Below are 27332 nucleotides of genomic sequence, written 5' to 3'. Positions count from 1 at the left end.
CAAGTAGAAATGAGCTTGAAATTATCTAAAACTCATACCAAGGGCTTTTGGGAGGCAGAGAGGGGGGGAGGGGTTGGGGCCAACTTTTAATTGTACATTTTACAAGCTGCTGCTAAAACTCTTTCTAATTACACAATCATGGCCATGAATACTGCTGCTCAAAAACCCCACCGCCTGCATCTGTAGGAAAGTCACTCTTCCCCTGGGGAGCAGATATGGAGCAGATATTACCAGCACGTCCTCATCTGCATACAAAGTCCTCTCAGCCTCAAAATTAACGCAGATTAGAAAACACTGTAAGAACCACTTTTATGAGACTTCAGTTGAAGGTTTTGATGACTACCAAACTTATGAAAATTAAATAAACAGCTGCATGCTGTGAGCTAGGAAATATGCTGATCTGCATCGGCACGAATACTTTTACTCCTTCCAACTTCAGACGAGGAGCTGAATTAAAAGGCCCTCAAATACAGATTGCAACTTAGACAAGGACATCTGACGACAGAATTCCTCCTGCCCAATAAGGGCCAGCAGCACAGGGGAGCACCAATTTACAACCTGCAAACTCAGAAACACTTCAGCCTAAACTCTCCTGGGGCAATGCACTGCACTGCACTGCACAGGGCATGCACACCATGCTAACAACTTTAGATGACTGCATGCACACGAGTACAGAGCTGCAACTCAGGTCTGAGCTGCCAGGGCACAGAGGAGCTGTTTGCTGCCTAGTGCAGTGCTGGCATCCTTGGTGCTATAAATTGCACCTACACTGCAGCAGCTGGCTGCTGCATCCTTAACAGGTGCAAAGCTTCAGATATACACCTGCTTCTGCAAGCAAGCATCCTCTGCACATGGAAGCTTAAAATCAGAAAAATCAATATTAAATTAAAAAAAATAAATTTCCTAGGAATGGAGCGGTACTGCAAGTTTGTCCTCCCTTAATCATCAAATGGTTTGGGTTGGGAAGGACCTTAAAGACAACCTCTCTCCAAGGAAACCAGGAAAAAAAATATCAGTTATTTGCAAAAAAGGCATCTCAGGAGTCAAAGCCAGGAGTTTTCAAAGGATCATCTGTGCCTATTTTGGACTTGCTTAGTTTTATTTTTCTTTCCTTTTCTTTGCAATCTATACACAGCATTCTTCAGTGGGGGTCCATCTTTTCTCAGCTCACCCAAGCCTGCAGCTGTGCTCGGTGAGGGAGAGCTGGTCACAGCATCACCTTTCTGCCCTTAAAGCCTGCAATATCAGCCATGACTGCACCTTGGCAGAACGACTGTTTACATGCAACTCTCATTATGTTAATGTAGAACAGAAAAAAAAATATCATTTCATTAAAATAAGTAATTAGGAACTCTATTTAAACACTGGGGAAAAAAGAAATCATTTTGGAGTCAGAGGTTTGGCTTCTTTGACTTGGATGGAAAAGTCTCTCCTTTGGCAACTTCTCAGCGCACTCATACATCAGCTGTTAAAAATATATTGTGAAACACAAAATGAAATGAATCACATCTAGAACCAGTTTGGACAGGTTTCTGTGTTCTAAACAGCATTAAATTCAAATCCGGGTCTTGAAAAGATCACATCAGCTCATTAAATTTGATAGAAAAATGAGAAGCGGCCTTACTCATACCATGCTTACTGGCTGTATATCCTTACCAAAACAGCTGTGATTAGAACCCTTCAATAACTTAATGGAGCTAAATTTGTGATTTGGATCACGAATTTAAACCTAAATGATAAGTAAATACAAAGGCAAAGCGCTTCAGTGAATAACTACCCAGCAGCCAGACAGCAATGCCAGAAAGAGCCGTGCTTTGAGCCCAGCCCAGTGATGTCCGCTTGGACCAGATGGGCAACGTGCTGCTTTTCTGGAAAATCTATTGCTTATCGATTCCTCTTTAGCGCAATTATTCAGACATAAGCATGCTAGCTTGTAATATCTACCCAGTGCAAACAGTTCATCAAGCTGTATTTGTGATTGCAGGCTATGCTCTATTTATCTCATCCTCGAGCTCCACGGGTACACAAAACTGTCATTTATCTGATGTTGAGGGCAGCACAGAAGTTCCAGCTCAACGGGGTGAGCTCCGTCACTGTTACCATTCCCCTTTCTGATGTTCAGGTAAGCAAGAACTGGCACTGCTTCACAACAGACAATCTCTCCTCTCACCTTCCCCAACATCACAGAGCAGGTTTGAGTGCTGAGATGCGACTGACACCACAGTGCAGCACTGGAACCTACTGTTGTGTTTGTGTAATGTGTGATCAGGCATTCTGTAGTAGCACCAGCCTGCTCCTTTTGTGATTTGCCAATGGGACTGCAACGCCACACAAGCCCTCTGAGCACTTGGTTTGGAGCTGAGACTACAGCAAGAAGTACAAGGGAAGCAGCTGATCAGCAGTAGCAAAGAGTTTTTACTTAAAGCAAGATGAGGAGCATTATCCACCTGTGAAGAAATCTTCAGGAAAGTCTACTGTTCTTCCACCGTTATTTCAAAATCAACAGCATTCCTTTTATCTGGGCAATGAATAAGGAGCCATGCAACAATTCACAGCCGCCCTTTCTGACCTCTGAAGCAAAGCAGCCATTAGAGGAAATCAGATGCTTTCTTCCAGCACTGGCTGGCAGGTGGGGGGCTGAGCTACCGGAGGGCAAACAGCCCACAGCTGACAGCTCTGAACCGACCCATCCCTCTGGCAGGAGGCTGATGGCACAGGCAGAAACCATGACTGTCAAAGGAGAGCGCAAGGAGGAAGAAGCAATATAAATAACTACAATAGGATGAAATAAATGTTACACCAGGGCTCACATCATTCAAACATGAATGAAGCAGATGATATCCTCCTTACAGATGGGCAATTTCTTCATTAAAACAAGCAAAGATGATACCTTCACTGTCAGAGACACGTGCCCTTGCAGTACTGAAGGCCAACTGTACCCTGGGCTGCACCAGCAGAAGCATGGCCAGCAGGGCAGAGGAGGTGGTCCTGCCTCTCTACCCCAACATGTTCAACCCAACAGAGCAGATACAGTGGAAATGGGATCTGGGGACAGCATGTCTTGGAAGCTGCGTTCCAAGAGTCACTGAGCCCCTCCATCTGTCTTCCTTGAGCTCTGACATGAAAGTACTGTGACTCCTTCTGTACAGCCATACAAAGAAGAAGTTATTCCTGTGACACTGGGATGTACTGAGCTCATTTCCAAATATTTTCACACATAATGGCTCCCTCTGGTATCAGCTCTTCAGTGCCTCTCACCAAGCAGCTTTGGCCTCCCGGGAAGCTGCTGCAAGTTCTTGGATTTCATACAAAGCTCTACCCATGGTCTCTGCCTCCACTGTTAAATTTGGCTGAAATTACTCAGATGGATCCAAATGTGCTACAACAGAGGACAGTCAATTACCAATACCACTCTACAAAGGCGTCTTGTTTTTGCAAACCGTGTTTAAATTACCCACAACATTAGGAAGATGCTTAGGACTACCCTACCTCTGACTATTGAGAAACTGCCAGGTCTCAACACTCTGAGTCCTGCCTGAGTCAGCACTGAGACTACTGCCTCAAAGCTGCTGATGCTTGAGCTAGTTTCTCCCCTGGCAAGGCATTCGGGCAAGGAGCCCAAAGGATATGCTTGCATTAAGTTTCCATATCAGTGTGTCATTACCCTGCATGCACAAGGAGCCAGCTATTGCTTTGTTTTTCATTTAATCCAGAGCTGCTGATCTATCTGCAGCACCAGAAGGAGGCAGAGGGTCGGCTGGGGCCAGCACCACACCTCTCCCATTGATTAATCTATTCAGGGGATCTGGAAGGGAAAGTCATGCAGATGGAGAAGAAAAAGCACATCTGTGGTTTGGTTAGAAAGCTTTTATTTTGTAAATGGCTGCAACACCACCACAAGAGGCAAGAGCAAACCTTAGTTGATCGAAGAACCAAAAGCAGCTCTATCTTGGCCATCAGTTCTGTATTTCAGATCTCAATTTATTCACAGCAGCCTGTCATTCTTGGATTACACAGGCAGGCTTTAGGTTTGCAAAATCTGGGATACTCGGGAGTTATCTTTCTTAAAAATAAATCAGATTGAAGATCTTTCCAGAGCTTCACATTCACCAAATGCAGCCAAAGGTCAGCAGTGCTTTGCTGAAGGAACCCTCACTTTGCTATGAAAGACTTTGGGCTGTTGGGTTGGGAGGTGTGCTGGACATGTGCTAACGGTGCAGTGTTTCAAAGACAAATTAGGGTGCTCTACCTGGCACCCCTATACTGGTGTATCTTCCAGCACACAGAGCATCCAAAATGCTTTAATTTTACTCAGCTTCAGCACTTGCATTCCAAGAATCCAGGTTTCTTTAATAAAACTAGCTTAGTGCAAAATGGGAGATATTTTCTTGAGGGGCATTTTCCCCCTTTCTGAATGCTAATTTTGTGTTTGCTGGTTTAAACATCTAAGGCAGCTCAAGGCAGAACACAGCTAGAGATAAGGAGCCATTCAGAGCATACCCTGAATTTTCAATGTAGTATTTTAATTAATATATGAATAGTAATTCTGTTCAAAGCTTTTAAAAATAAAACGATAGCTGTTTATTAACAAGGTGATTGTGTTACAAATAAAAATATCAGACTTCTGACATTATGTATGAATTTCATCACATAAAACCATGTCTGAAAGGAAAAAAACTGTCAAATTCTCCAGCTGTCACAAAACTTCTTAAAAAGTCAAGGCCACATCAAGTGCTCTAAAATAAATCCTTTTTGAAACACTGTTTTAGAAATAAAGGCAACACTGAAATCGTACCCTTCATGTGTCAATAAAAAGAGGCAAAGCTCTACAAGGAAGATTCTCTTTTCTTCTTAAAAACCATTGAAAGTCACTTCTGAGGCAACTTTCCATTCTGATTCCCACAACAAACCACGGCGAGCCAACCTGCCCCAAGCACAGCTCTGGCACTAAGAGGCACAAACAGTTCTGGGCCCCATGATTCTTCAACCCCAAACATACTAAGAGTTGCACTACAACAGAACTCTGTTTGGAGCCAGTGAACAAAAGCCATGCCTTACATCTGGCTAAATAAAATCCTGAAAGTTGATGTATTAGCAGTTGGGATGGTGATAAAACGACCACAGTGGAGACACCTGGTGCAGACAGTCCATGCAGGAGCCCACACACTGCTGCCAACATCCCTGCCCGCAGGGGCTGCTCTGCTTGCCGATGCTGAGAGCTACATTGCTAATGCTGCCACTCTGGGGTTATTACACGCCAAAGACACGATGACAAAACTCAAGTAAAACAGCCTGCATGCCCTGCCTACCAATATAAATGCGTTTAACTTAAAGACATAGTTTGTATTGATCCTGCAGCAGCTTTTTCTCTGACATTAGCAGGAGTTCTACATTCGTCTCGCAGGGACCAGCGCATCATCTGTGCCCTTTTCATTTGGATAGGCCTTTATTCAATTAGACCCACGAGCCTGGGAACAACCTTTCTCATTTTGTAGTATGTTGAAACCAGAGCATCTGATCTGACGCAGTTTGAATGTTCCTCTAAGCAGAGCAGCAGGTAGGAATTACGTCTTAATTGCAGCATCTCTCCTCGACACACAGCAAGACAAATCCTTGTTACCAAAAGGTTTATTTTTGTTGGTTGTCTTGAGACAGCTCATTATAAGCGATCACCAGATGTCACCCATTCTTCATAAGCATACAATGGAAAGAAATTTTTCCTGCAAAAATCCCTTACAACTGTCAGCTGAAGTGCAACAAGAGATTCAAATGCACCATTCCTGAGTACTTCAAGCTGCATGTATTATCCCTTTCTTTATTAATTATCTAAGATACACCTACTGAAATATGAAAGATGCATTCTAATCGTGTCTACACTAACAAGCTCTTGTGAGCGGAATCATAGAATGACCTGTGTTGCAAAGGCCCACAGTGCTCATCCAGTTCCAACCCCCTGCTACGTGCAGGGTCGCCAACCAGCAGCCCAGGCTGCCCAGAGCCACATCCAGCCTGGCCTTGAATGCCTGCAGGGATGGGGCATCCACAGCCTCCTTGGGCAACCTGTTCCAGTGCCTCACCACCCTCTGAGTGAAAAACTTCCTCCTAATATCCAACCTAACCTCCCCTGTCTCAGTTTAAAACCATTTCCCCTTGTCCTATCACTATTTATCCCCTCCTGTTTATACTCTCCTTTCAAATACTAGAAAGCCACAATGAGGTCTCCCCAAAGCCCTATTTCACCCCAGTCTCCAGGAGGACCAAGAGATGCCCAGTCCAGGGCTGGTGCTCAGCACTGCAGAGCCCCCCCAGCAGCCAAACTCAGCAGTCCCCAAGCTGCCACATTTCAAGTCAGCAAAGCAGAATGTCAGCTGGAATGGGGCCATGCTCCTCCATCTCGATTTAAAGGAAATGTCTAAAAGTAGGGTCAGAAACCAATGACAAACAAGCTTGTCACCTAGAGCCATGTGTTTCACCAGGGGAATTCCCTGGGATGAGAGTGCCCAGCTAAGGGCTCTGATCTGCACACCTCTGGTGTCCCACTGAAACCTGCAGCTCTGCCATCACCAGAGGCTGAAGTGTCTCTGCCAGGCAGGAGATCAGGGGGGTATTTTCAACTCCTAATTTCCACAGGCAAATTAGATCAAGGAGACTTCCTAAAGTAAATGATACGCTACAGTTGCCATAATGCTTTCCCTATTTTCAGTAGAATCTATTTCACATCAAATTTGGTCACTTTGTTCTCATTATCAACACAGCAAAGTGTTTGAATGACTGTCATCCAAAATATATTAGGCCTTATCTCTCTCATCCTTCACACACAGGTATGCAACCCGGTGCTCTGAGCATCTAATCTATTTTTTACCTCTTGGGTTGCTTCGAGAGAAAAATATTCTGTGCACAATCTGTGTATTGCTACTTGCAGATCTGTCAGTTATATTTATTTTACAAGCAGTTTAAGGCACGATAAGTGATGGAAAGATTTTACAACAAACTACCAGCATTGTAAGAAGCACACAGCACTGATGCACTCCTCAGCCCCACTGACTCCCACTCCCAGTGCCCACAGTGAGAGCAGCCATGGCTCCAATTGGGATCCACAGCTGCCCCCTTCCTACACGTGGCCCCTTGGCTTTGCTTCTCAGGCATGCTTAGAGTACGCACGCATGGGTAAAAGATACACCAGTTTGAGCTGAGAAAGCATAAACGCATCTGCAAAATTTGAGAATCACTATTAGGACCATGAGTGCCTTTTGACCAAACTCCCCCGAGATGCCTGGGCTCCTGCCAAATAATTCCACTTCTGCAGAGGCTGATTTGGGATAAGCCTCCATCATCAATTGGCAAAGCTTCATTGTCATGCTGAGGCTTACGGAGGAATTATCACCACCTGCCTGAGCTCACAGTGTGGGTTACATCGATTCCATTGTGCATCCATAGAAGCTCCTCTCCTCCCCTTGCAGCCCCAGCACCAAACTCACTTGTACAGCTCTGCTGCCGGCCTCAGCACCTGTACTTCCACCCCAAACGCAGGGAAAACATTCAGCAAATTGCTTTAGCTTAGGCTGTGACCCATGGACAGTATTTTACAGTAACAGCTAGATCTGAGAAGAATGAGGAAAAACTGCTTTCAGCTGTGGGATGTGAGCAATTAAACCAGAATCCATTAAAATGACAAGGCATTAGATAGAGTGCATGACCCTGTAAAGTTACTTTGTATTAGAAATATATTCAGCTATTTCTACACATGAACCTGGTCTGAAGATAAAGATTCATCTAGTTAATATTAAGGGATTTCTGCAGCCATAACTGTTAAAAGCAGCTACTTAAAAATGTAAATTTGAATGCAAGATCCAAACGTCTTACACAAATGCACATATTTGCATTTTATTCCACAAGTTATATTTGCATCCACTTTTTTGTGTATTTATTGCAGTGCAATTTGTGAAAGCACTGACAATTAAGCCTTAATCCAGCCATAATAAAACGCAAAAGCATTTATATAAAAAGCAAAAAAATTAAATCCTGACTTCAACAAAAGTTGTTACAGGCCTCAAAAGCCCAAGCACCATGAAAATCCTTCATCGTTATAGCACATAAAAGCATATTCATTCACACTGCCTCAACCCCCCACTGACTCCACTGTGCACAGAAACTTCGTGATCATAACCAGCACCTGCAAAGGTTCTACATAAAGCCCAGGGTGCCATCAATTTTTGCATGCAATCAATGATTGGCAGAGAAAACCAGCATTATATCACAGAATCATTAAGGCTGGAAAAGACCTCATAATCATCAGCCACAACTAAGCAACCCACCCTCACCATGTCCACTCACAGATGGGATGTGTGGTGCATTTTGCCTACGTAACCATCATTTCCCACCTGAAAAGTCTGCACAGAGCAGGTGTGAGGGTGTAGTATTTAGGGATCTCCGCAACAGATGGCAGAAACATGGAAAAACTGATAGTATTTTCAGACATTGGAGAGCAAAGCTTTGGAAAATAGCTGTTAGCATCCTCATTTGCATGAAGGAATCGCACAAAGGGTGCATAAAGGCACCAGCCATGTGAGCAAACTTTTAATGGTGGAAAGCGTTTGGTTAGGACAATAAATAAGACATGCTGAGCAGCAATTTTTCCAGGGTTAATTTGATGCAAGCACTTCTGTTCTCACTGGTATAAAAGAAGCCCTGCCCTCCTCTCCCTCCTCCCTGGAGGGAAGAAATTCCTTCTGCCCCAAGAACAGCATTAACACCAAAGTCAGCCCGGACCTGCCAGCCAAAGACTGTGCTGTGGGGAATGCAGGCAGCAATGCAGGCAGCAATGCAGGCAGCAATGCAGGCAGCAATGCAGGCAGCAATGCAGGCAGCAATGCAGGCAGCAATGCAGGCAGCAATGCAGGCAGCAATGCAGGCAGCAATGCAGGCAGCAATGCAGGCAGCGAGATGTGGAGGTGGGGAGGAGCGGGTGCTGAGGGCACCCAAAGATCATGAGGTCTGCACAGCGAGCAGCACCCAGCTGCCTGCCAAGCTGCTGAGTGTGTGCCAGCTTCCTGCTCACATCACGCCTCTTCAGGCTTCTAACAGCTTGAGAACTGGAGGACATCAGCTCTAAATCAGTGCCTCACACTGCCGTACCACATGCGGCGCTGCACCGCAGCACTCTCCAAAAGGGTGAGCTGCAATTAGTTAAAAATTATTACTGTTTATCCACGCTGAGAATCCCTTCTCGCATCACAGCTCAAAGCCCTGCAGCAAAGAACTTTGCTTTAAATATACATAGACAGCATTTTCCCCACAAATTCTCAATTTTGTTTTACGCTCTTTAAACATTTTATTTTGTTTTACAATGACAGACTTGATTACGAGGTATTAATTTACAGAGATGTTCTGAGGGGAAATTGCTTCATAAAAGTAAAATTAGAAGGCATGAGTTACTTCCCTTCATAAACTTTTCCATTTTCTATAGCTTAAGAGGGATTTAATACTGTATTGAAATTCTGAGTGTCAATACTTCACCTGCACAGTTTCCCTGCTGTAAAATTCCCACAAATGTTCCCTGTGTAGTTAAGGATTAAAAACTGTTCTCACAGCAATAAGTTAAGGACAGCATGCTGATGAAGGCCCTACATCAGTTCTGATCAATCAGTGCTAGGCTGTTTTACAGATGTGTATATCCAGAATTCAACACTTGATATTTTCACTAAACAATTACTGGAAGTCAGGGGGACAATCCAGAAAGACAGACTGAGTTGCTCCAAGCCATGGAATTCCCTGTAGTAAACGGAGGCTGAAGAGACTTATGGAGGTGGCCAAGAGCCTGCAAGGAGATGATGTCCAGTGGGACGTGTCTCCTCTACCAAAAAAAAAAAAAACCCACAAAAGAATACATCAGTTCTCCTCCCTGCACTTCAGGGAGGCAAAGGCAAAGCAACCCTTCACAGAGCAGTGGTATCAGTACAAGCAGTGACTGCCACTATAACCAACCCTCAGTACTGCTGAGGTGTGCAGAGAAGTCATGCAGCTACCACCTGCCACAGCTGCTATGCTCCTATGTACAGTTCCTCATGTGATTATGAACAATATTACTGAGCTCATGCTTTGCAGACCAAAGGGAACTGCAAACTGCCAGCAGAAATATAATTGCAATAAACTGCTAGCTAATATCTTATTCTGTGCTTTTTGTGATGGAACACTCAGGTTTTTCACTTCTGTAGCAAGTATCAAGCCAAACACAGTAATAACAGAAGAACTGAGAGCAGCGCTTTTGGAAGTGCTCAGAAGTTTCCTCACGCTGCATTATCTACCAGTGAGCTCAGAGCAGAAGATTTGCGTCAATGTTACGCGATTTTTTCAAAGCCTTTAAATGTCACAGATTAAGGCAGGTGCTTGCATGCCTCCCAGAAGCATGCACAGCTGCATACAGCACAGAGAGGCAGGACTTAGCATCAAACCTCTGTGTGATCCATCTTACCTACTTTCTCAGCATTTGAAATCTCTCAAAAGGGACAAAACTCACTTCGGCTCTGCTTTAAACAATACCTGCTCACTCACAATGTAACTCAGCCTGAGACCGAGTTGGAACATTATTTCTATAACAGCTTAAAGTACTTTCTTCCATACATTAAGTTTTTTTCCCATTGATCAGAGCAAGGATTTTCAGATGTTCATCTTCACCATTCAGAAGCACTGCAGGATGCTGACCCACCCAATGCTCGGAGAGCTGCCCTGCACTGCAGGCCTCCTCCTTATCCCAGCTTGTATCTGCAGCTTCTTGGCTTTCCCAAAGGAAAAAAAAAACACAGCAGTCCACTGCCTGGCACCAGGAGCACAAGAGCACTTTGTTGGGTGAACAGAAGCAGGAAAAAATGGGAAGCTTAAGTGAGTAAAAACATGCCCATTTAAAGTAAGAGATTTTGGGCTCCCAAACTGAAACACCTCTTTAAGCAATCTGGCAGATGCAGCTTTCAGCTGCTTTCTGAGTGATGAACACCATGAGACGATGTTAAGAAAATATCAGTAAATAGGTTAAAGATATATTTAGAGATGTGGTAATTCTACCTGATTGCTTTGAAAATGTCAGAGTTCTCCCAGCTCCTTGTAGGGGACAACAGCTTTTCCTGGAGCCTTTTTGAGGAGCAAGGAGACAAGGCTCAGGGATTCCAGGTAGCTGCATGTCTGCTGGATGCACTTTGGGATAACTGGTGGTATTCTACATGTGCTATTGTCAGGAAAAAGAAGTTGCATTGCTCCATTTGCAGAGCTTAGACTACCAGAGATAAGGCAGCACAGATCAGATGCCATTACAAACAACAGCTGCTCTTATGACCCTAACAGTAGGGAACAGGATAAGAAGCAGTTCTTAAATATTTCCTCAATTCTTTCTCTGTTTTGAAGTCTCCAAAACAAAGGTGAGTGCAATAAAGTGTAAAGGAGATGCATATGACCTCTGCTGATTCAGAGCAGGTGCTCTGCAGCACGACTGAAAGGGAAAAAACGAGCCATATGTCCATGTAACACAGGGAAAGACAATGCAGAAAAGAAAAAAAAAAAAAAAAAAGAAAACACTGTTCCCAAAATTATATTCAGTAATTTCTGTCCATAGGAAAATGCTGTCAGTCTAAGAAACTGAGGCCCAGCTGGAAGAGCCTGGCAGAACTGAGCTGTTCAGGTGCAGAAGAGCCCGAGGAATTGGCAGGAACCGATGAGCCCAAAACTGCAACCTGTCCATGTTTCTGAAGTGACCCAAAAGTAACTGTGCTCCGGTCTGCACAGACTCATTATGTAAAATAAAGCCCAGCTGAATGCCAGCGGGGGCTGCAAATGCCTTCAATTACCTGTAGGTTCTGTTCCAGCAAAGGTGCGGCCAAAACCTCATGGGCCCAGTGGGGCTGGGCTTTTTGTCCTGATAGCCTTGTACCTCCTCAACTCCGCACAGCTTCAGCAAGATTTTCTGCTGCTCTGTTTGGCTCTAACAAGCCATTTCTCCATTAAAACAAAACAAAATGTGTCTGGGAGAATTAAACATTTTCCAGAAAGCCCTGTGTTACTGAGATGCCCAATTATGAGTGCGAGGCAGATGCACGCCAGGTGTGCTGACACCTCATATCTGTGCTGGACATGAGGCTCTGGCCCAGTGCTACCTGGGGTGTCCCAGATCCCAGTGCTCCTGCTTCCTATCAATTACATTCTCCAGAAAACAGCCACATCTCCCTCCTGCCTACAGCAGGGCCAAGGATGAAGTCTGATGATTACCAGCGTATGGAACAAGCGGGGAAGTCAGAGGAACTCATGGATGGAGATGCACAGCACTGTGACCTCCCCCCCCGGCAGTCCCATCCCAAGGCAGCACTGCAGTGGTTTTCTTTCAGCCTGCCTTATACCTCGGGAAGAAGAGCACAGCAGAAGACAGAGCCCAGCAAAACCCATCGCATGGCAAGGGATGCCAAGGACAGATCTCTTGGTACTTCAAGTCCTTCTCTCGTGTCAGCCCAAGCACAGCTCTGATACAAAACAATGGTAAAAAAAAAAAAAAACAACCAAACCAAACAAACAAAACAAAAAAAGAGGTTCCTGAGAGCCCACAGGCACTTTGCTATAGCATTTTACCCGCAAGGCACCCAGCTGCTGTGCAGGGGACACTTCATGCAGCTGGTCCTGCCACTCATCAGCCTTTGACATGGTCTGAGAATCCCATTTCCTAATGAGACTTGCTCTAATTGGCCAAGCAGCTCCTCCCAGAGGAGCCTAGACAGAGCTCCTGCAGCAAACACAAAGCTAAAACCCATTTTCCACAAATAGCCAGGAACATTTGCTTGCTGGCAACACGCCTGTTGGTAAACCAATTTGCTAAAATATTCACAAATAGCAAACTAAAGGGCCACAGATTCAGCCAAAGCGATTATAGACAAAATTAAAATAAAATATTCACCGCAAATGTTTTTGCAGCATTTCCTCCAGATTTACTGAGAGGGGGGAAAAAAAAGTCAATAAAATCATAGTAATGCCAAAAATCTCAGCAGAGGGAGAGCAGTGATGAAGGGAGCTGTGCCATGTGAGCAGGGCATCAGTGTTCCTAACCCTGCAGGAGGAACCAGGGCTGGGGCTGCTGGGCCAGGACAACAGAGAGACAATACTACTGCCCAGCCAAGCGCTGCCTGAGCACTGGCTGCAAGGCAAAAGCTCTGCATGTATTCTGGATGCAATCAAGTTCTGTCCCTTGAGGCTTTTCTATGCCTTGATCATAATGATCTGAACAGGATAAACAGATAAAATCCCACTGACACTTCTGTTTTTCCCCTGAAATTGTTTCAAAAGTAAAATTCCTCGTGTTGTCCCCAGACAACAGGTGCAGTCACTAAATTCTCTTTAACTGCATTGCCCATGTGGCAGAGGCAAAGCAAGCAAGCAGGGAAAAGCAAATCCCTGAGACAGAACCTGAAAGGAAACTGTAATCATTATGGGAAGAGAGAAAACACCAAGGTTTTACAGGGGGACCCTCTGCAGGCGAACCTGTGTTTGCTCATCAGGCTGTCTGCAGTGAAAAGAACCCCCACTAAAAGCAAAACAAACACCTTCCTTTTGTGTGGACTCCTCACACCACAGCCTTTTCACTATGCAGGTTACATTTAAGCAAGTGTGTTTCTAGCTCCACATTGTGCAGTTCTTCCCACCTCTGATTTTTTTTAATTGAATGAGCAAAATAAACCCAAGCAGTGCTTTTTTCCACTTTTTTTCCCCCATACTTTTATTACTGTGGGAGTTTTTTTTGCTCAGCAAGATCCTTACGAGATAAGGAGACTGCAAGTGCAACTGTAAAATTGCAGTATTTCCTTTTCTGTCCCAAAACCGAACACAGAGCCACTGTTTGCGTAGCATCACAGCTGGATAGGCTTCAAAGCCTGCTACTGTGAGTGCCGTGCACAGCACAGCTCCCTGTTCACAAACATCACTGTCCACAGCCACATCTCTGCTGACTGGAACTCACAGCCCCAGCCAGACCTCCCCTCTCCTTCAGCCCTGCAAACGTATAGGAAAAAGAACAGCACGTGCCATGGGATTTTTGAGGGATTACAGAAGGGATGATTTGGCAAGAGCTCTGATATCTGCTTCTATGATCTTGAGGAAGCCTCTGGTTCCCTCCTAAACTGCAGACTTTCTCTCTGTAGAATAAGGACTAACATTTTTCCAGTACGTAGGGCTGCTGCAATATCTAATTCATTAATCTTCGTAAAGCCTTCTTGGACACTGATGGAAAACACAAAATACTATTAGCGTGAGCCTCCCATTTCAATCTCACCTGAAAATCTTCCTTGTGGGTCTTAATTTGAGACTGATCACTCTACCACTGCGAATAGGATCTGCACATTTGTTACACTGTGGAGCTGAGGCAGGAAGGGGAGCTAAAACTGATGGAAGTTTATGGGTTTTCCTCAGCCACTTAACTGAATCTACAGTATAGGGTCTGATGGTATTCCCCAGCATTCAGAATCCCAATTTGTACCAAGGATTTTTATACTCAGCACCCAGTGAAAGTAGCATTTGGGCAGAACACCTTTTAATCAGCCATTCTCAAGTGTGAAAGCACTCCTAAATCTCTTTGCCTAAGTCTCTCTTAATTCTAAGATGTATTTGATATACACAGATTCCATGACTTAGTTTCCAGCAGCCTTTACTGCAATCGAATCATCTCAATCTTTAACGCTCATCTCAACCTTTCAACCTTTTCAACTGTCTTTTAAAGTGATCTCCTGGTCTTTCTCAATTGTGGGTTGGTTTTTTGGGGGCCTTAAAGAACATCCACTTCCAACCTCCAAAACCAGAAACAGGAGCTTTGTCAGTAACTGCTGCTCACTGTGACTCTGCCTCCAGACCAACAGCTTTCCATACAATGAAGGCTTTTGTTCACTTTGCATTGGATTCTAGAAAAAACATTAGAATGCAAAAGCCAACAGAAGTCATCCTACACCTCTTCCAGTGAAGGAGGACAACCAGCAGCTGGTTTTGGAAGGCTGTAAGGCTCTTCATGGTTTTTCTGGCAGCAGCAGTATGCTCTACATGGTATCGTCACTATCATTAAATGTTTCAATAAAGAATAAATTAAAATTATCCTTCCATTGAGAATTAATAATGCTTGCAACCACAATAGATACAGGAGGAAATCTCAGCAAGCTGTTTGGCATCAGAACACCAGATTTACAGAGAAAGAAAGCATCTTCTATTCAGTTAACATTTGGGATAAAAGGCAGGTGAAATTCTGCAAGTACAACAATGGATGGAAAATAATCTTACAAATCTTAGACATACTCCTACAAGATCCCTATTACTGCAGCCAGGAGCAAACCACCTCGTGTTTGCATTCTACATAAATCAATGGATCTTCCACAGCCTACCCCAAAGACAGATGCAGTCAGTTTATATAGGAATCAAGTTGTCAATCACATTTTAAAGGAATCAGCCTGACAATCGAGGTAAAACTGATCATTCCTCAAAAGTCTCAGAGGAAAAAGCTGATAAAACAGAATGGGAATAACAAGGAATCCTTTGGATATTCAGAATCCTGAAGTTCCTGAAGTATTCGTTGCATTAAGAACTGTATTAGCCCTAGTGAAATGAAACAGAAACCTCTATTATATAAAATGCTTATCTCTCTTTCTAACATTTGAAAGCTCTAGCATGCTTACACTGGGCACCAAAAAGATCATTAAAGGCCAATTCTGCATGCTGGAGACCGCGGTCTCCTCCCCAGAGGCATTAATTACACAAATCCCAACTCCCCAAGCCCATCTCACTGCCACCAGCCTGGCAGCAATGTTGCAGGTTCAAATTGGCAAATATTAACTGTGGGCTGGAAAACGTGCCATTAACTCACACTCCAATTTTTCCACCTGGGAAGCTGCAGGGCTAAATGGAGCAGGTTTCTCTGCAGCCTGCAGTCCAGCCAACCAAACGGATCTGTTTTGCCACCACTAAATGAGAAAAACACTCAATATATTCTCCAAGAGGTTTTGGAATGCTCTTTTCTAGAACAAATGACTTCTGCAAGTAACAAAACACAGCACTAACACATGGACAATAAATAAAGTAGCGAGGAAACAAACCACCACCACCTGAGGCTGAATTCATAACTACTGAAGATTGCTGCAGTCCTACTTTGCATGAGTTACCAGTCTGGTTCTTTTTTTATTTCTCCTCCTAGTTTGCAATTCTTCTTAACATTTAAGCATTGAAAGTTTTCTGTCATCGTGCAGAAGATTATAACGTTCCATAACATAAGAAGAACAAACAAAAACCAACTTTTGGAAAATAGGAGGATGGACATATAAGAAGTCAAAAAAGAAAAATGCCACTTAGGCTGTGAAATGGTGAGACCATGGATAACCCAAAGGTGGGAGAGGCCTCAGCACTGAGACCTCCAGCATCACCTCCTGCTCTGAGCAGGATGTTCAGGGGTGCTTCCAGCCAGGTCTGGGGTGGCAGAGTCTCAGGAATGGGCATTTGGCAATGCCTACGTTGGGAGGCTGCATAGAGGGCTTGTGGTATGAAACGTCCTCTGAGCAGCACTGCAAAGCTCAAACTCAGCAGCAGGACTGCATGCAGGATGTACGCAAGGCAGGCAGGTGCTTTTCCACACCTTTCTTTCCATTTTCCAGCCCAAATCAGTGCAAAAGTATGATTTATTATGAGGCAAAAACTGTCCTTAGCTAAGAAGGAAAATTAGAAGTATTTCCTTAATAGGAAAAAAATACTTTAAGTAATAGCAGCAAATCATTGAAAAAATTACCACTAACATTTTGGGAGAGGGTAGAGAAAGAACAAGAACAGGACTGAAATACCAGAGCATGAATGGGTTTTTATAATGTCCCATTTTTCACACGAGCTCTGTCAGGTCACATAAAATTAGACATTTAGTAGAAGTTGGAATAGATTAAAAAAATTAAAGAATAAGGTAATAAGAACAGCTACATTTACATAATGTGAAGCTCAAGAACGTGGTCAGTTGTGCTGCACTGAATCCATGTGAGAGCTCCAACTAAATCTGACCAGCAGCAGTAGAAAGTCACTGCACATCCCAGCGAGAAAAACTGAGCTTCTCATTAAAGACAATAATGATACAACTGGATAAACAGAGTATGCCAGAGCCAGAGGAGATAAGGAATGAGTTTGGGCAATAACACGGCCACCCTTCCTCTAACAGAGCTGAGCTGATGCTGGGTGTTTTAGGATTGTTGATCTCACATGAAACAGCGAGAGAGAAGAAGTGGGAAAGGGGAGGAATATTACTAAATCTTGGAAATGGAAAAGCATGGCACTAAACACAAGAGCTGTTGTTGTTTTTGGCTTTTTCCTAGGATATGCTCACTGCTAGAGAAGTAAGTTGTTCCTGTGTTTGAGGAGAAAGGGGAGAGGTAAGAGAAGAAAATCTGTATTGAGCGCTGCATGTGCAGCTTTTGCTGGCCAAAAATAAGAGGAAAAAAAAAAAATAAGTGAAGAGACTGAGTGGGTGTAAGAACTCAAAAGGAAAGAAAAAATGAATAGAGTGGAAATAAAGGAACTGCTGCCATGGAAGAGCAAAGTATAGTCCAAATCACTGAGCAAAAATAATATAGCTGCATTATGTGAGGCATTTATTCAGATAGGAACATTCCAAGGGCAACTGCTCATTTTGCACATCTGTGGGACAATTGTCATTACAAGCACAGGCATCTCTCTGGTTTTCAGTTACTGGAATGCTTTTGGGGAAGAGAAACCTCTTCTCTTTGGCAAGGAGCAAAATCATTTTCTCCTGATGTGTTTTGTTACAGAATCAAAATCTCCAAGCAATTCTGTGACAACAAGAACACAAAAAAGCAGTTAAAATATGTTTAAAAAATATATTAAGTAAATAGAAAACCATGAAGTCAAGATGTCTCAAGCAGAGCCTTGTTCAATGAGAGAATGAAATTGCTTCATACCAGTGAAGACGGACCAGGGAGGGGTTCAGCAGCTCCGTGCAGGAGGATAATTCATCAGAGACCTCTGGATGTAGGGCTCCTGCTTTGTGGCACTCCCCTGTGGGTTTCAACTCCTAAGGAAGGTTTCCTACCTATTTATGGACTGTTTGTCAATCGACCAAAAGGGGAAGGTAGGTACTTTTCTGCCTCTTTCAACTCCTGGATCTCAGCAACCTCCCCCAGCAGGGCCAATGCTTCTAGTCACACCATGAAGAATATGCTGAAAGACCTCAACCATTCCCCAACATACCAATGCAGGAGAGAAATAGAGCTCTTTCCTGTTGGCTTTGTTATCAGCCTACTACGGACAAACTGAGGACAAAAGGGAACGGAGGTTATTTTTACCTGTTGCACCCGACAGCCCTCCAGTTTGTCACTGATAACTGGGCAAAGCAGCAGAGCACACAGATGCTGCCGTGTACTTCTGTGCAGGGCTTTCAATCCTAATTGAAGGAGCCAACTGAGACAAAAAAAACATGAGGAAGCCCACTCAGCAGCCTAATTAGACTCAAATAAGTAAACTGTTTACTTGAGGGAAAACAAATAGCACATGCCCATGATATATACCTAACATCTAGGTGAAACAATACATCTTGCACCTTTCAGATACTTCTCCAGTCACAAAACTTACATTTACAATGCTACTGTGCATATCTGTAGATTAACAGCTTAATATAAATCTACTGATATAAAGAAGTTGTACTTCAGTCTCCTGTTTGTAAATCAAGAATGACAAAGAAATGAAAGGATACGTAGATGGTTACCCCAGGAGCCACATATCAGAAAGAAAAGCTGAAACCAAATATTCCTCAGTCCTACTCTGCCTGTTTATTCTCCCTTAAGGTAAACTCCTTTTCTCCTACATTTTATCTCTGCAGACAGTCACGAAAAGTACTTTTTTATTACTCATGATGGAAGCGAAGAGAGTTTGTTTCTTTCTTTCCTTCCATAAAGCTTTTATTTTGCTGGAAAGCAGATTTAAGGAATGCCCCATTGCAAGAGTTTAAGGGTTACTTTAAACTGGGACACAAAACTACAACTTGTGACATCATTTCATGGCATGTTCAGGAAAGCATTCAAGCGTGACATTGTATCATTAGGTATAATACAGCCATTCCAGAGGCACTGATTACCGCAATGAGAACTCATCTTCTTTAACAGTATATGCGATAAGGAATGAATAAAAACCCAGGCCAGAAACATCATTGTAAAAAGGCAGGCTATGTACAAGAATGGAAAAAGCCTCTGTAGGCATCTTTTGGGGAACTGGAAAAGAAAAACCTGTAGCACTAAGTGGGATTCGGGGGATGCTGAGCATCCCTGGAAATGAAGATCTGTATTTTCCCCTATCCACTCCCAATCCTTGGGGTTTAAGGTCCCTTCCAACTGTAACCACTCTGTGACCCAAAAACAAGTCCTCAGAGTAAACAAGACTTTGCAGTGTTGAGCAAAACAGAGTGTAGACAAGTCTTGAATTTTGGGGCTGGTATCTCAGGACTTCCTCAGCCTAGAGAAAAGAAGGCTGAGGGGTGACCTCATTGCAGCCTTTCAATACCTAGAAGGAGCCTACAGAGAGGAGGGGAATCAACTCTTTGAAAGGGTTGAAAACTGCAGGACAAGGGGAAATGGTTTTAAGTTGAGGGAGGGGAGATTTAGGTTGGATGTCGGGGGAAATTCTTTACAGAGAGAGTGGTGAGGTGCTGGAACAGCTGCCCAGAGAGGCTGTGGATGCCCCGTCCATCCCTAGAGGTGTTCAAGGCCAGGTTGGATGGGGCCCTGGGCAGCCTGGGCTGGTGTTAAATGGGGAGGTTGGTGGCCCTGCATGTGGCAGGGGGGTTGGAGATTCATCATCCTTGAGGTCCCTTCCAACCCTGGCTATTCTGTGATTCTGTGTTCCTATCTACGAAAGGTATCACAAAGATAAATTAAGTCTCTTTATAAAGAGCTTCTTTAAACGGGCCCCTCTTTCTTAAGTAGACTCTTCTACCATCACGCACTTGCAAGTGTTAGTAAATGAGCACTTCTGATGGACAGCTGTGCACACAGTCAAACTCCTCAGGGCCTCAAGTGCCCATTGAGCTGAAGATAAAAGAATTATTTTCATATTTGATCACATAAATGTCACTGGAGATATTTGCAACAGCCCACTCTAATCTTTCTGTAGGTAGATGGAGGCATATTCGACAATCAGTTTTCAAGATATACTCCAGTGAGACCCTTATATGACCCCTCATTAGAAGTAAAATAATTTACGACTACTTCCACTCTGTGGCATTATATCACACTCCTCCCAGTACCGCAGCCTCACTTGATTTGTGACAGGAGGTACACAGCCCACGAGTTATTAACAGGAAAAGATAAAACAACAGCACTTCAGTGCAATAATGATAATGAAATTTACTATCGTACCTGTCCAACAACAGCAGATGATTGCATCCTACTGGTAAACCAGAACTGTCTTTAACATCATCGCAGCTGAATTGCTATCACAGCTGAATTCCTCCTGGACTCAAGTCTCATGACACAAAGGGAGAAGTAATGCAGGAGCACAAAGCTTCTCTGCCCCTTGACATTCCTGTTTGTGTACTTCCTCCTGCACATGGTCTCCATGTGCTTTCTTAGCAACTTCATTGCTTTCCAAGATCAGAAGAGCAGATCCACACCAAGTCCAAAGCAAGGCTTCAATCTTAGAAATTTCAGGTTTATTATTTGCAGGAGCCCATATTGCTATGAGCTAAATCTCAGCAGTAAGCCATCTATTTTTTCCCCTCTGCATTTCATACATAATGATTTGGCTATAAAGTTGATCCAAAGATCAACTAGATCAAAGATCTGGAAAAAAAAATGTCACAAAATAGCAAACATTTTTGAACAGCTGCATGTAAGCCTTGCTTCAGAGCCCAAATACCCAGCCTCAGAAAGCCATTTGAAGTGTTTCACTTCTGGGCACAGACATTCTTACAACCAACCGATCTGCCACTTCTTTTCTGCAGGAGAACATCTTCAACACTTCATCATCTATTTGCCTGTCATTCTTCTTTGGTTCTGATGGTATGTTTCCTGCTTCTCTAACTTCATTTCAACAACTTTTCTCCTTTGCCTGTGTCACTTGCCTACATGGGCTAAAGTCTAATTATCACTGAGGTGCTTTTGGGGAAACATCGACCCCATGAAGATGACAGATCCCTAAATGTCCCCAGCACAACCACACTACCAAATCTGTCAGACCCTCACTGCCAGGGCTTGGAGAGCAGGCAGTGAACGATACTGCTCAGCTGGTACAGATTCAGCTTCTACATTCAGTATTAGGAGACAATTATTTTTTTTCCCCTCACTTGTGCAACGGATTTTTGTTAATACTGTACACATTTTTCATAACGTCTTAGTCCTTGTCCAAGCCTTAGCCAACAAATCAGCTTGTAAAAGGTTATTACACTGGAAGCTGTCAGTACTGAATACAGTATAACTGCAGTGCACTCAAAGCAGCACCAATGTTAATTATTTATTCGATCACAGTTTGATTACATTTTGGGTGACAACACGCAGGGGCTTAGATAACTGCATAAAACATTGCATTCTGTTCTACAGAGACCCAGAATAAATCATCCTTTATAAATTCATCTCTCAGAAATAAAGCACATTACTCAGTCATTTACCAGGATTACAGTAGGATGAGTGATGGAAGTTATACAGAAGTATTCATTTTTAATGATGTCCTACCTTTGAAGAAACAGTCCTTGCTGTGGATAATGTAGATTTTCTTCCTCTGAAGACAGGAGGCTCGATGTAACTGACAGTGATTTTCATAAAATTTGCCATCAGATCCACATATTGGCATGTAGCTGGACTTGCAGTCTTCTATACACCTGCACTCAGGCTGGTTGGTGTCCCTGTTCACCACACACCTACTCCCTCGGCCGCAGTACTTCTTCTCACATGATGCATGGAGGCCATCCTGACCATAAAGAACTGGACAGAGAGAGAAAAAAAAAAATCAGTGTTAGCAATATAGGTATATATAGCAATATATACCTAACAGACCATCCTTGTCTGCTGCACAGCAGTGCACAACCCGTACAAGTGCAGAAGCTAAAAGGTTCCCAAGGCTAAAAGCACACTCTGAACAGCAGCACGATGGCAATCTGCAGAGCATCTCCACTTCTGTGCTCCCAGACCTCCAGCTCTGAGTCATCGAAATCTCAAGTATGTGCTGAAAGTGCTTCCCTGAGAAGTGGTGGACATGGGGCTGTTCATTCTTCCAGGCTTCTGCAAAATTAGACCCTAGAATAGGAACTAGCGAGAGTATTCCAGCGCCAAAAATTTGAGCATGACTTGGACTCAAAAAGCCATTCTGAAAGCCCACACTCCGGCAGACTTACTGGATATAATGCTCTGAATGTTACTGTAACTGTCTGCTGTTTGATACCATTAAAAGGCAAACCGAGCTGCCCCAGTGCTGTAACATTTTCTGCTTCTGAAGTCAGAAGGCTTGCAACAGAACGTTATTATAATTCATACAGGACAGGATACTCCCAAACAAGCCACTACTCAGAGCAATAATTAGCATTATACTCAGCAAAGAGAGTTGGAGGGAATTGGATTATTCTATGCTAATTGGAGCACACAAAGCAGCAAATTGTAAAGGGAAGCTGCAAAAGGCACGATTAAAGGAGGAGTAAACATTTAGCAGTGCACAACCTGCTGCCTGCTCTGCACAGCCTCCCGACAGCAGCCACCCCTGTGCTGTGACTCAATCCGGACCAGCAGAGCAGGTCAGAAGCAAACCCCAGCTGTCCACATTCACCACGCGTAGGATTGACTCTCGGTGAGCTTTTGCTGTGTCCCAACCTCTCACCCCAAAACCTCCATCACACATAATGGAGATGTGAGGAGCATCAGCAATAGCTGCTTCAACTTATGGTCCTATTTTTTTTTAATGCTAATTTCCTTGCTAACAACCACACAGTCCCTGCTTGCCCAACCACTTCAAGCCACATGGAACATCCCGGCGTTGAGCCCACTTTTCATCTACAAGCAATGCAGGGTTAAAGCATGTTCATAAAGATGAGTAAAAGTTCCCACAAACCCCATTTGATTTGGTCCCCGTTAAGTCTTTGTTTTATTTGAAAGGGGGGGAAAATATCTGCTGCTGGAGGATTAACTATTTGACTCAATAACTCATTAAAATTCTTCCAACCTTGGCAAGCTGGGTAATATTGACTTTTCCTGACTCATAATAAACTAGAAGGTCAGAGCATATCTGAGCAGTGCAAAAAATACAGTCCCTGGAAAGCATATCTAAATATTCTTTATTTATTTACTAATTGTCCCAAGGTTTCTGAAAAACATCCTCAAGAATACACACTTTGTGACCTCCAGGTGAGCTCACTGCCAAGGGCACCAGCGCTCAGCCCTGCTGCCTTTTGGAGCAGCACAAAGGCTCAGGTCAGCTCCTAGAGCATCCTAGAATCACCGAACCACTAAGGTTGGAAAAGACCTCTGAGATCACCCAGTTCAACCATCCACCTACAACCAATGCTGCCCACTAACCCGTGTTCCTTTGTACCACAGAGTGCTCCTCCCTTCCCTCCTCCTGTTGGCGCAGGGACCCACACCATGCAGGCACCAGGCTCATCCATCACTACAGACCTCACCAAGACATGCACTGGGCACAGTGACCACCGTGAGACTTAAAACCAAGATTCTGGTGTTACTGCCTACATACACGTAATTCAGGTACAACTACAGCACAGCCCCCCTGTGCTATAGCTGCAATTCTCCCTAGTCCCAGCACCAGCTGAGCACCACACAATGCACCTCACCAGAGGTTACTGCCCCTCCTGCTGACTACATCCTGCCCCAATGGCCATCACACACAGCAGCAGCACAAAGTCCTCTTGAAGCCTCACGTATTATGATTTTTAATATTAATTTGGCATTGCTGAAAACAAAAGCAATTCCTATTGCAAAGACAAGGTTTGTTGTTTTTTTTTTTTCCTTCTTTTTAAACAACACAGCAAAGATTTGTTTACCACCAGCTTACACAGCAAAGCACTCTGGCTATTCTATCACCACCTGGTTACTATGGAGAAGCCTCATAAAGCCTGTGTGCTTTCATGTCTCGCTCCTTTTGTTCAGTTTGGTTTATTCTGTGTTCCCAGATGAAGAACTCCTGTTTGAACACTCAGAAAGGGAGGTGGGCTGGACAGCCCACAAACAGCATGGAAAGCAAGAGCTGTGTATTCAGTAATCCAGACAACCAAATCCATGATAGCAGCACATGAGCAAGCAGAGTGTTAATATAGGATTTCTTTGCCGGAATCTGATAACGCTGCTCATAGCCCCTTAATTGAATTACTCCCTGAATATTCCTTGGAGGAACTGAAGGTCCCCACACGCACACTCAGCCATGCAGACAGGCCCTGCGCTGAGGAAGAGTAAGAAACACAGCACACAAAACAGCGGTGGAAAGCCAGAGGATGGAAGGTTTCCAACGTAAAAGCTCTGCTGTCTTTACCCAGGTAACCAATCAACCCCCAGCAGCACCGCACACCAGGACCCAGGGCCAAACAGGCAGGGCAGCAGCAAACAGCCATCGTTAGCTCTGCTGCGTTATTAGAAGTGACCGCATTCCTCACTCTTACAAGGATTATTAAAAGCAGGAAAGGTAATCAAGTGAAATCACCAAGTAAGTATGCGTGGTATTTAGGAGCCTCACTGCACAATATAATTTATTTAATTTATTAGTCGCAGCGAAAGTCATACACTTAGGTTAAAAATGGGTCATCTTGCCAAACAAGCCACTTTTCAATGCTAATTAAGTTTACCCAACATGGCTAGTGACTGAATTGCGGCATTTCAAGTCAGCTTGCTGGAGAGAGGAAGCCCATTTGTGTACATCCACAAATCCGCATCACTTTCTCAAATCAGCTTCTGGCTGCCCATGAGAAATTTGGAATTCCACTCAAAACCCAACAAAGTCGGGGTTCAGGCAGTACAATAATCGAGTTTGGGAATTGTGGAAGGTGCTAATGGCTGCCTTCATCTCAAGCAAGACCTAAGGAAGTGAAGATGCCATTGCTCTGTTTAGACACTGGAGGATACGCATCCTTTGGCTGCTCGTTAATTTATAATGACTTAGGCAACAACTGCTATTACATGTCACTAAACATGTTACAGATCAGACTTGAGCTATCAGGTAATTCATTGTTTTCTACATCCAAATCCAACCCTTTTCCTTATCTGGGCAAAGCTCCCAAAGAGTTCAGGGAAAGGCTGGGATGGTGACAAGCACTGACTTCATTTAAGACCAAACAGACAAACCCATCACACACAGAGCAAAGCCAAAAACCAAACAGCTCTATCATATTGCTGCTCATAGAAGGTTGCTTACATGCTGCAGAAATATAAATTACTACATTTACATTTAAGAAGCCAGTTTGTCTTCAAGGAACAGCGCACTGCTGCAGGACACCTCATTTCATCTGTGAAGGAAAGAGCTGAGGCTTTACATCAGAAGAACTGGAGCCAGAACTGGCAGCTTTAATTATGAGGAACTGGAGATGGGTATAACTACAACTGGAAGCTCTCACTCCAGCTGCTTCCAAGGCAGATGATGTAAAGCAATAAAATAAAATCTTCTGTAGTTGTAAAAACACTCAGTCACCAAACCTCATTTGTTGCTTCTAAGAAGGAACGCAGTGAGCTCACAGGTCAGCAGCCACTCCTCCCCCACCTTGACGCTGAGTTCCAACATTTTCCTTTGCTACGTTAAAATAATCTGCTGTGGTCTGAAGCACTGCACCTACAAGCACTTTTTACTGCTGTAAAGAATACGCTGCTGGTACATGCAGATGTCCATTTGCCAACTGAATACGTAGCCAGTGTGCTTGAGCATTGCTCTGCTGCCTGCTCACAAACAGATCCACGCACACGTAAGAGTGATCTGCCACAACTTCACTCTTTGCTGGCAACACGGCATCCAATGCAGCAGCACGAGGCCTCAAAGCTTCCCTTCCCAGCACATTTTTAACACGTGCCTTGAAGTAACAAAAGTTCAGATGCGTGACTATTGCACCTGGCTGCTGCTGTGAGCAAATGCCTGTGCTGCACACCTTGTTACTACTGCAATAAAATAAGAAAGGAAACAAAGCAAGAATTTCATAATGAACTGCTCTATGAGTTTCTCTGTTTTTCGCTGTACTCCTGTTACGGAAATGGTGAAGTAGAGAAGTTGCAGTGAAACTCCTGGCGCAGGGAATGGCAGCAGCACAGCCATTAGCTCTCTTACTTGCCCTTGGTGCTATAACTTATTTATTCTTACAAAGCAAAGCCAGCAACTTGTCCTGGAGGAAAACACAGAAAATGAGTTGTCTTCAAGTACGTGTTTTTCTAAGGATGCAAACTATTTGGTTCCCAGGCTCAGAAGATAACTGGGGGGAACATCTTGGAGCAGGAGGGGAAGGATGCATCAGCCTCTGCTGAGGAGCAAATCAGTCACACACTAATTTGGATGTTCTACAGGGAATGAAACACGGGGTGACACACAAACCCTCCTGCAAACAAAAATTACCAAAACTTCTCATTATTTCAGGTTTCCTACTGAGAATTCTTGCAGAGTTTTAAAAAAAGAAAGATAAGCACGTAAAGGAAAGGGAAATTGCATGCAGGAGTCCCATGGGCAGTAATTACGGGGCTACACCAACACTGAGGGTCTGTGCCTGCCATTTAATACCAAAGACACTGCAACTGCTCCACGTTCAGCAACGACATGCAGTTGTTCTGCAAAAAAAACAGCACGAAACACTCAAAATCATGAAATAGCTTTCTCTATCAATGGTTAGATCTGAAACTAAGAATCAATGTCATCTCAGTGTAATTAGACTAATTCTTGCCCACTTTCAAATCCAGTTAGCCACGGTGACACCAAGAGCTTGATTAAACTACATTTTTGGATGGCACTTTGGTTTATGAGGGCACTAACCTGAAAAACAGCCAGAAGAAATCAAAAGATCTAAAGCAATGTGAAGTATTTGCACAGATTATTGAGGAAGAAACATGGACCGAAACAAGACCATACATATTTAGGTCCTTGCCATGAAACTCTACCACGCACAATTTGCCTGATTGTTCTGCTATTGAAAATACTAAAGAGGCGATTCATAAAATTGCTCTTTACTCAACGTTTACCTAAATTTCTCTGTGATAAGTACTTCATATTGAAGGCAATTTTATCCCATCGCTGCTGTGCAGCAAGTGGAGATCTGTGCCCAAGCCCGCACTGCTGAGCACATGTTATACGGGTGCCCATGCAGATGCTGCCTGCAAGGATGGGACTTGGTG

The 27332-nt window shown here is 43.8% G+C and overlaps 1 protein-coding gene across 7 annotated transcripts in view; it reads right to left on the bottom strand.

The window, feature by feature from the left end:
- FSTL4 (follistatin like 4) overlaps positions 1 to 27332 on the bottom strand; it is a 187198-nt gene that overhangs the window by 104373 nt on the left and 55493 nt on the right. For 4 of the 7 annotated variants that reach the window (XM_085236443.1, XM_085236441.1, XM_085236442.1 and 1 more), the window contains one exon: positions 21711 to 21959. In XM_085236443.1, the coding sequence (XP_085092569.1) occupies positions 21711 to 21959 (249 nt within the window). Of the gene's footprint in view, positions 1 to 21710; positions 21960 to 22068; positions 22190 to 22369; positions 22519 to 27332 lie in introns of those variants that run through there. The other 3 variants (XM_085236446.1, XM_085236448.1, XM_085236445.1) reach the window with 3 other exon arrangements.

Source organism: Meleagris gallopavo, chromosome 15, assembly GCF_905368555.1.
Source record: "Meleagris gallopavo chromosome 15, MGAL_WU_HG_1.1, whole genome shotgun sequence".
NCBI lineage: Eukaryota > Metazoa > Chordata > Aves > Galliformes > Phasianidae > Meleagris > Meleagris gallopavo.
The sequence above is the reverse complement of the archived record's forward strand: the minus strand, read 5'-3'. Positions and strand labels throughout refer to the sequence as shown.